Genomic DNA, 9,831 nt, shown 5'->3' with positions numbered 1-9,831 from the left:
AAAATATAATTGTTAAATTTTCAGTTAAAAAAAATTAATTTTAAGCAAAAAATAACGAATTTTCGGCAAAATAGTTTAATACAGTAATATAAAGTTACTTTTTCAAACGAATTTTTTTTATTCAATTTTATATTGCTATTTTAAAAAATTAAACATACTCTTTAAAAAATTCTCTGACTTTAAGAAAAAATAAAGGTTTTCCACGTAGGGTCAGATATTGATATTTTTAATTTCAAAATTCAAATATTTAATTGAACATTCGTCTTTTTTGTTTGAAAATTTAACCTACTTTCATAAAACTGAAGTTTTTTGGTTGAAGGTTCATATTTTTAGCTGATTTTAAAAAATTAATATTCTTAACTGTAAATTGAACTATTTTTTAAAAAGATTTAACAGACTGGTTGCAAATTAATTTTGTTGTTAAAAATTCATATTCTTGTATAAAATTAAACTGTTTTGTAAAAAAAATTTATTGAAAATTTAACTACTCCCATTTTTGGTTAAATATTTATTTTTTTAGTTAAAAAATGTATTTAATTTATTGAAAATTCTTCTTTTTTGGTAAAAATTTGTTTAAAATTCGCCTTTACTGGTTGAAAATTAATCTTTTGGTTCAAAATTCAAGTATTTGGTGAAAATGTATGTATTTTCTTGAAAATTCATCCTCCAGATTGACAAATTCAACTATTTCGTTAAAAATTCATGTATTTTGTTAAGAATTCATCTTCTAAGTTGATAAAAGTCCCTGTTCCAATTCAGAATTTTTTTTTAAATACCTCGTTTTAACACTGAACAATAATGTTTTTGGAAAAATTCAATTTTCCATTGAATCCTGGATAAATTCCAGTTCCAATTCAGAATTGGCTAAAAATTGAAAATTCCTTGTTCAAATCCGGAATTTAATACTTTTCGAAAATTTTCCGTTCCCAAAAAGCATTCGAATTTTTGTAAAATTCCTTGTTCCAATTCATAATTTTATTTGTTCTCACAAATGTCCCGTTTCAATTTAGAATTATAATTCATTCTAATAAAAAATTCCCTATTTCAGCTCGGAATTTATTAAAATTTTAACATTCCCTGTTCCAAGAAGAATTATAATTCTTTCGGATAGATACCAGTTTCAATTCAGAAGCGGTTAAAATTGGAAAATTCTCTGCTTCAACTCAGAATTATAAACTCACGTTTTTTTGCTAGAAAATTAATTTTCTTTCTTGAAAATTCATCTTCCTGGTAGAAAATTTTACTTTTTGTTTGAAAAGCCAACTGCTTTGTAGAAAACTCATATTTTGGATTAATAATTCAACCGTTTGGTTAAAAATACTTTGGTCGAGGATTCAACTATTTTTTATTGATTAACATAGTATGTGGTTTAAAATTTCATAGAAAAAAATTTACATAATTTATATACGGCCCCTAATCGGCCACTGAGACAATTAGCGGCATGTTATTAATGATTGAGATGGCGGACATATTATTTTAGCCAATTAGCGAAGAAGTTCCAAAATATTTTTCAAGCAAAACGAAATAAATCATGGCATTAGCAGACAATTGTGAAAAAATAGTGTCATCGCTCAAATAGTGTCAACAGTGTGGAAAGGATTAGCGAATTAATTAATTTAAAATTAATTAATTAGAAAATGAGAGTTGTAGATAAAGAAACAAAGTTTATTATACTGGACGAAACAAGAGTAAAAAAATTTAATTTAAATTACCTAGCGATAATCCTTGTCTGAGGCGACTAACTGTTCTAACAATGGCTCGAACTTAATCTTTTTTTTAACTTTATTATCGAAGTTATCAATATGCTTAATTTGTCAAAGGTCTTATCTACATGTAATCATAATTACCGGGGGGCAAAACTTAATTTAATCACGCTAACACTCACTTATAGTGATAGTTAAGGGTATGAGAGTGCCTTAATCACTAGTCGTTTGATGGATGCGAAGCGCCCTTTCGACACTGCGCTTCCAGATTTCGCAACTTCTGAAGTCTGTCCAGCGGGTCAATAAGTCCCCTAGGTTCTGGAATTGTATCAGCGACTTCTGGGGCTTCTGCAAAACAATAGAGTCCAGTAAATTAGAATTTAAAGAGGTATTTAATTGCGGGGTATCTAGGGATTCCTAGGAACAAAAATCAAGGTCTTTTTCAAGCTTTCCTGGTCAAGAAATCAAGTTTTTCCAGGTCTCCTTTTTTTTACATCAAATAACCATTAGTTATACATGTGAAAGATGAAAAATTTTATTTTTTTATTGGCCAACAATTTCTAAAGAAATCAGAATAATATATAAACCAAATTTTAATTTTTTTTCGAATATAAATCGTCATTGTGAAATCTTTGGTACTATTAAAAAATCTTTCTAAAAATCTTTGAATTCTTTGTCATTTTTCTGAAATATTTGTGAAATCTTTCTTTAATCTTTGTTTATTGTTGTTTTTGAAATGATTAACATTGTTTGCAATTTTCTCACATATATTGAAACCTTTTGAAATTGTATAAAACATTTGAAATGTTTTGCAATCTGTTGAAATCCTTATAAATTCTTTTAAATACTTGTGAAATGTTTTCTACCTCCTTTGTATTTATTTAAAATGATTGTAACATTCGAAATCTTTTTGAAATCTTGATATTTTCTACAAAAAAATGTGAACTCGTTTAAAAGCTTTCAGTGTTTTATATTTCGGCGTAGTGTATCCTTTTTGAAATTCTTGAAATCTTTTGAAATTCTTATGGATTCTTTAAAATATTTGTGAAATCTTTATTATTTAAAATGTTTTAAAATCTTTGAAATCTTGTATACTGTCCCTTGAAATTCTTGTATTCTTTTGACATCTTTATGAAGTTTTGATGAAACCGTTGAAGTATTTGTGAAACTTTTTTGAAATATTCAGACCAATTTAAATCGTTTATAATCTGTTGAATCTGGTATTCTTTTGAAATCTTTATGAAATTTGTATGGAATCTTTGAGATCTTTGTAAAATCTTTTGTATTAATCTGAAATCATGAAAATATTTGAAATCTTTGTGGAATATTTTGAAATCTTTAAAAACTTTCCTAAAATCTTTGAAATCCTTAAAATCTTTAAAATCTTTATGAAATGTTTTAAAATAGTTTAAAATCTTCATGAAAACTTTGAAATCTTTGTGCAATCTTTCGTTAGTGTTTGTGAAATATTTTGAAATCTTTATCAATTTTTTGAAATACTTGTGAAATCCTTCCTACATCTTTTATACAGTTATTTAAAGTCACTGAAATACTCGAAATCTTTTTGAAATGTTGTGAAATATTTTCTATATCTTTGTATTTATTTGAAATCACTGGAATATTTGAAATGTATTTTGGCACACTAAACCCTTTTTGAAATCTTGAAAATTCTTGAAATCTTTCTGAAAACTTTTGTATTCGTTATAAATTATTGAATTATTTGAAATATTTTTGTAAAATCTTTTAAAATATTCTAAAAATTTGGAAATTATTTTAAATGTTTGACATGTTTCAAAATCTTTGAAATCTTTTATACTGTTTTCTTTTTGAAATCTTTTAAATTCTTGCATTCTTTAAACATCTCTATAAACCTTTGGCGAAGTCGTTGAAATATTTGTGAAATCTTCTAAAGAAATTTGAAATCCTATAAATCTTTGAAAGTTTTTGAAATTTTTAATACCTGGTGTAATGCGAGCTTTTTAAAATGTTTATGAAATTGATATGAAATCTTTGTAAAATATTTTGTATTCATTTGAAATCGTTAAAATATTTGAAATCTTTGTGGAATATTTTATAATCTGTTATATAGTGCCTAACAAATCTTTTAAAACTTTAGTAAAAACTGTAAAATCTTTGAGAAATGTTTCAAAATAGTTTTAAATCTTCATGCAATCTTTCTTTAATGTTTGTTTGTAAAATAATTTGTGTTCGTTTGGAATCAGTGAAATCTTCTCAAATATATTGAAATCTTTTGAAATTGTTTAAAACCTTTGAAATTTTCTGAAACCTTTTGAAATTTTTTGAAATCCTTATATATCTTTGAAATATTTGTGAAATATTTCCTACATCTTTTATATTTATTTCAAATGATTGGAAAATTCGAAAATTTTCTGAAATATTCTAAAAATTTGAAATGTTTTAACATCTTTGAAATTTTGTATACTGTTACATTTTTGAAATCTTTGAAATTTTTGTATTCTTTTGACATCTACGAAGTTTTGATGAAATCGTTGAAATATTTGTGAAATCTTTTGAAATCTTATAAACAAACTTAAAAACCTTTAAATCTTTGAAATTTTTTTAAATCTTTAAAATCTATTGTACTGCGACCTTTTGAAATGTTTATGAAATTTGTATGAAATATTTGTAAAATCTTTTGTATGCATTTGAAATCATTAAAATATTTGAAATCTTTGTGGAACATTTTTTAATCTTTTAAAACTTTACTAAAATATTTAAAATCCTTAAAATATTCAAAATTGTTGTGAAATGTTTCGAAATATTTTTAAATTCTGATGAAATCTTTGTGAAATTTTTCTTTAATGTTTTTTTGTAAAATATTTTCTTTTCTTTTGAAATCATTGACATCTTTTGAAATCTTCTCGAATTTATTGAAACCTTTTGAAATTGTCTAAAATCTTTGAAATCTGGTGTACTTGTACCTTTTTTGAAATTCTTGAAATATTTTGAAATCCTTATAGATTCTTTCAAATCTTTCTGTAATTTTTTGTATTCGTTTTAAATCATTTAAATAATTTAAATCTTTGTGAAACGTTTTGATATCTTTGACATCTCGTGTACTGTACCCTTTTTAAAATATCAAAAATCTTTTAAAAGTTTTAAAATCTTTGAATTCCTTTCTACAGATCCTTTTCAAATCCTTGAAATCCGTGAAATCTTTTTCAAATTTTCAAAATCCTTTTAAATATTATAAAAGCTTTGAAATATGTTGAAACATTTTGAAATCTTTAGAATGATTATAAGTATAATGTGAATTACAATCTATAAAATGATTATTAAAGTCCACAAAACAGGCCCTGAAGTTTCTTTATTAATTCTTCAATGAACAAAATATAAATTATATCTTGATGAATAAAAAAAAAACTTGTTAGTAACAAGATTTCTTCATTTCTCTTGAATTTTAAACTTTAAAAATTGAAGTTTAAAATTGGTTGCACTCAACAATTTTGTATTCAAACGCTCAATAATTTGCACGTATAATATGTAAGCTACTAACACTTTTCAACTGCACAATTTTAAATTAAATGTAGTTAAACTGCCAAATTACACATTTTTAACTTTTACTAATTGAAGAATTCAAAGATTCAGTTCCAAAAATATAAATCCACGTTATAATTTTAAATGCTCTAAATTGAAGAATCAATCACTGAATACAAAAATATTCAAAATTATACTATTTTAAGCAATTTTAAATTCTAATTCCAGCTCAGAATTGGTTAAAAATTGAAAATTCTCTATTTAAATGCAGAATTTTAATTCTTTTCAAAAAATTTCCTGTTTAAATCCAGAATTTTCATTCTTTACGAAAATTTTCTATTTCAACTAGTTGTAAGAACAGAACTTTTTGGATATAAGTCCCTGTTCCAATTCATAATTTATTATTTTTTTAAATACCTCGTTTTAACACTGAACAATAATTTTTTTGGAAAAATTCAATTTTCCATTGAATCCTGGATAAATTCCAGTTCCAATTCAGAATTGGTTTAAAATTGAAAATTTTCCGTTCTCAAAAATAATTCGAATTTTTGTAAAATTCCCTGTTCCAATTCATAATTTTATTTGTTCTCACAAATGTCCCGTTTCAATTTAGAATTATAATTCATTCTAATAAAAAATTCCCTATTTCAGCTCGGAATTTATTAAAATTTTAACATTCCCTGTTCCAAGAAGAATTATAATTCTTTCGGATAAATACCAGTTTCAATTCAGAAGCGGTTAAAATTTTCAGTGCTAGCTCGGAATTTGTAAAGATTTGAAATTCCCGGTTATTATTCTGAATAAATTCTTATTCCAGCTATAAATTTGTAAAAGATTGAAAAATCTCTGTTTAAATTATGTTAAATTATTTTTATTTTAAATAGTTTAAAAATCCTTAAAATGCTTCAAAATTCTATTTCAAGATCTTGAAACATCTACATGTTGTTTCGAATTTTTTTAAATTAAAAAATATTAAAAGTTTTTCACAACTTCTAAATATCTTTTAAAATTATTCGAATTTCAAATAATTAAACAAAATGATTTAAAATTTTTCTAGCTATCTTAAAAAATGTGATAATTAAAAAACTTCTAAATTTCATGTTCGAAATCTGCCAAAATCTATATTTGGTTTCAAATTAGGCCATGGAATATTTGAACCGAAATTTTGGTAAGAATAGCCGGGCTTAATCGGTATACGTAAACACTTCGTTTAAATTCTTTGAAATCATTTCAAATTTTTAATTAATTTTGAATTTTTTTAAACTTCTAAATATTTCTTCAACTCAATCGATTTTTTCTAAGAATAATAGATGTTTCAATTGTTATTTATACATCAAAATTGAAGAAGTTCACTTACAAATTAAATTTTTTTAAATAGAACAATTAAAATTGTAATTTTCAAATTTTAGTTTTTTTGTTCCGTTTTTAATATTTTAATTATAATTACTTATTTCAAATGTATAGTCAGATATTACTAAATATTAAGTAACTGTTATTTTTTTAATTGAAAATTTTTAAAGTACGTGGTTTAAAAATAGTTTATAAAGTTTCAATAGGGCCTTTACATTTGCTTCAGATTTTCCAATTGAAACAGTTTAATTTTTAACGTAAAAATCTAAAAGTTCAAAAACTTTGAACTGATGCCGAATCGTTTTTTACAATCAATTATTATTTATTTTTATATTGTAGAGTGGGATTCAAATTTAAAAATCATAATTTAATTCATATTCACAGTTGATCAACTAAAAAGGTTTGTTATTAAAAATCTTCGATTTTAAACGGTTCTAATTTTTAATTGCTTAAGTTTTTAAAACCGTATTTTGAAATTCTTTTAATTCAAATACGCATTCTAAACAGAATGCTATTATAATTAAAAAAGATCACAAATTAACTAATTATTTAAAAAACGGTTGAAATCTAAGTTGGAGGAATTTTTTTCTAAAAATTTTAAAAACTCCCGGTCAAAAAATAAATTCACAGTAATTTCCCGGTCTCGCGGCCACCCTGTTAGAATAGAAGACTTGCAACTTATCATTTTACATTTTAAAGAAAACATTACCTGCAATATAGTGCTTATTAATCTGAGACACGTGAGTCTGACTCTTTCTAGCCTGGTCTATATTCTTGAGTCCCTGCTCAATGAAATCTTGAAAGAATTGATGCGATTTCTCCAGAAAAGGCTGTACATCAGCTTCTGGATGCTGTTGCTTAAAGTCGTATAACTGTTGCAAGCCCTGGACAATAAAAAAGATTAGTTTTTTTTTTGTTGTAAAAACCGATTTGAGCTTTTTAAGTCTTTCAAATCAGGATCTCACCTCCTGAGTCTGGGTCTTGCATCCTATTTTCTTGAAAATTTCGGAAAGTTTCTGATGCGTGTATTTACAAAGATGCTTTTGAGATTTCAATTGGTTGCTTGACTTTAAATTATTTCTTGATGCTGCGTTTACATCATCCGGTTTGAGTGTCTGTAAAGAGATTGTAATTAAATATTGTTTTTTCAATAATCATTTAATTAATTGAAACCGAGGGGAAAAAAACTTCTTCAAATGCTGTCCAGTGGAATTTGATTACCTAGATTACCTCCATATACAGAAATACTCTAGATTAACAAAGATTAATCTGCCTAAACTAGACTCACGCGAATGTTTAACTAAAAATGATTAGTTTTTCACAAAACTATTGAATTTTCAACAAAAGAGATGAACTTTAAACTATATATGTATTGAACTTTCACCCAACAAGATTAATTCTAAACCGAAGAAGACGAATTCTTAACAAAACACATGAATTTTCAACTAAAAAAGATCAATTATCAAACATTCAGTTAAATTTTTCATTAAAAAAGATTAATCTCACACTATACATTTGAAATTTTAACTAATGATGAATCATCAACTGGAATAGTTAAATTTAGTTTTAAGAAATGTCAAAGATTAATTGTTAAACAAAATGAATCTTCATCCAAAAAATGACTTTTCAGCCAACTTGTTGAATAATTGACATTTTCAACAAAAATATTTTTAATGTTAAATACGAATCTTCAAATTATATAGTTGACTTTTCAACGAAAAAGGATACTTTTTAACCAAATTGTATTACTTTCAACAAAGTAGATTAATTTTTAACCAAGAAGATTTATTTTCTACCGAAAAATAAGAATTTCCAACCGATTATTGAATTTTCACCTATATAGTTAAAGTTTCTATCAAAAAATTTGATTTTTTAAAACAAAGGATAAAATTTTTGAATTCCCTTCCAAAGTAGATAGTAGAATAGTTAAAACTTCAAATGAAAAAAATTAAATAAATAAAAATAAAAAAATTCCAACAAATAGTTAAACTTTCAACCAAAGAGATCAATTTTTCACAAAATAGTTCATGTTTCAATCAAGTACTTTAATTTTCAAGCAAAAAATAGATTAATTTTTTATCAAATAGTTGATTTTTAAACTAAAAAAGATAAAATTAGAAATAATAAATGGAATAGTTAAATTTCCAGGAAATACAATTTATTTTTCTACCAAAATAAAAGATTTTTCAACTAAAAAGATGAAATTTTACCTAAAGAGTATAAATTTAAAATCAATCATAGAATCGTAAAATTTTCATTTAAAAAAATTAAACAGAATAGTTAGAATTTTCAACAAAATAGTTCAATATTCAACCCAAAAGATGATTTTCCTAGCAAGAAGATTAATATTCTACCAAAATGAATGATTTTTTCAAACAAATAGTTGAGTTTCCAAAAAATACACAAATTTTAAACCAAAAAATAATCTAAAATAAAATGATTTTTTAACAATTTTAAATTAAAAAACAAAAAATTCTAACAAAAAAAAAACAACTAATTCTCAAGAAAACAGTAAAATTTTCCCCTAAAAAGATAAATTTATAATAAATTAAATATATTCTCCTTGAATTAAAAAAAAATTACTAACAAAATTATTGAATTTCCTACAAAGTAGATTAATTTTTCACTAAATAGTTGTATTTTTAATCAAAATCATGAATTTTTAACAATGAAGATTAATTTACAAACAAAAAATATGCATTTTCAACACAATAAATATTCAACTAAAAAAGATTAAGTTTTAACCAAAAATTGAATCGTTACATTTCCAGTTGGAATTAGGGGAGCGGCGGGTAATGTGGCGCACATGTTATAAAAAGCTCTGTTAAAAGTTAAATATGTTGAAAACTGTAGTAAAATAATATAGAGCACGTAAATCAATATCCTATCTACCCTATACATATAATTATTATTGAATTTACGTCTATTAAGGTAGTTAATTATTATTGTTTCACAAAAAGTGTTCCTGCGCCAAATTATCCTTCCTGGTTGGCTAATGTGTTTACTGAGTTCAATGAAATTAATTTTGGGTAAATTATTACTTATAAATTGTGTGCAACTTGAACGTTATATATTATGCTTTATAATCTGAAAAAATGCTACTGTACTTTTTCACTACTTTCTGTTCCCTTTAAAAATACACACATAACACCTAAAAATAACTTTTCATAATAAGAATTGAGTGATTAACTTTATTGAGCAAATTTTTTCACTATACAAAATAGTACAAATAAAAAAATACAGTTATAAATAAATATAAATATAAAATATAATATAAACA

The 9,831-nt window shown here is 24.2% G+C and overlaps 1 protein-coding gene across 1 annotated transcript in view; it reads right to left on the bottom strand.

Annotated features, from left to right (window-relative positions):
- Positions 1 to 1,644: 1,644 nt before the first annotated feature.
- The window catches only part of LOC117174070 (protein mini spindles), a 44,849-nt gene continuing 36,662 nt past the window's right edge, over positions 1,645 to 9,831 (bottom strand). Inside the window, exons 17-19 of the mRNA XM_033362733.1 lie at positions 7,517 to 7,666; positions 7,261 to 7,435; positions 1,645 to 2,051 (exon numbers count right to left, since the gene is read on the bottom strand). Coding sequence (XP_033218624.1) covers positions 1,924 to 2,051; positions 7,261 to 7,435; positions 7,517 to 7,666 — 453 coding nt within the window. The 3' untranslated portion in view covers positions 1,645 to 1,923. The remainder of the gene's footprint in view (positions 2,052 to 7,260; positions 7,436 to 7,516; positions 7,667 to 9,831) is intronic.

This window comes from Belonocnema kinseyi, chromosome 6 (genome assembly GCF_010883055.1).
Source record: "Belonocnema kinseyi isolate 2016_QV_RU_SX_M_011 chromosome 6, B_treatae_v1, whole genome shotgun sequence".
Taxonomy (NCBI): domain Eukaryota; kingdom Metazoa; phylum Arthropoda; class Insecta; order Hymenoptera; family Cynipidae; genus Belonocnema; species Belonocnema kinseyi.
Note: the sequence above shows the minus strand (reverse complement) of the source record. Positions and strands in the feature narration are given on the sequence as shown.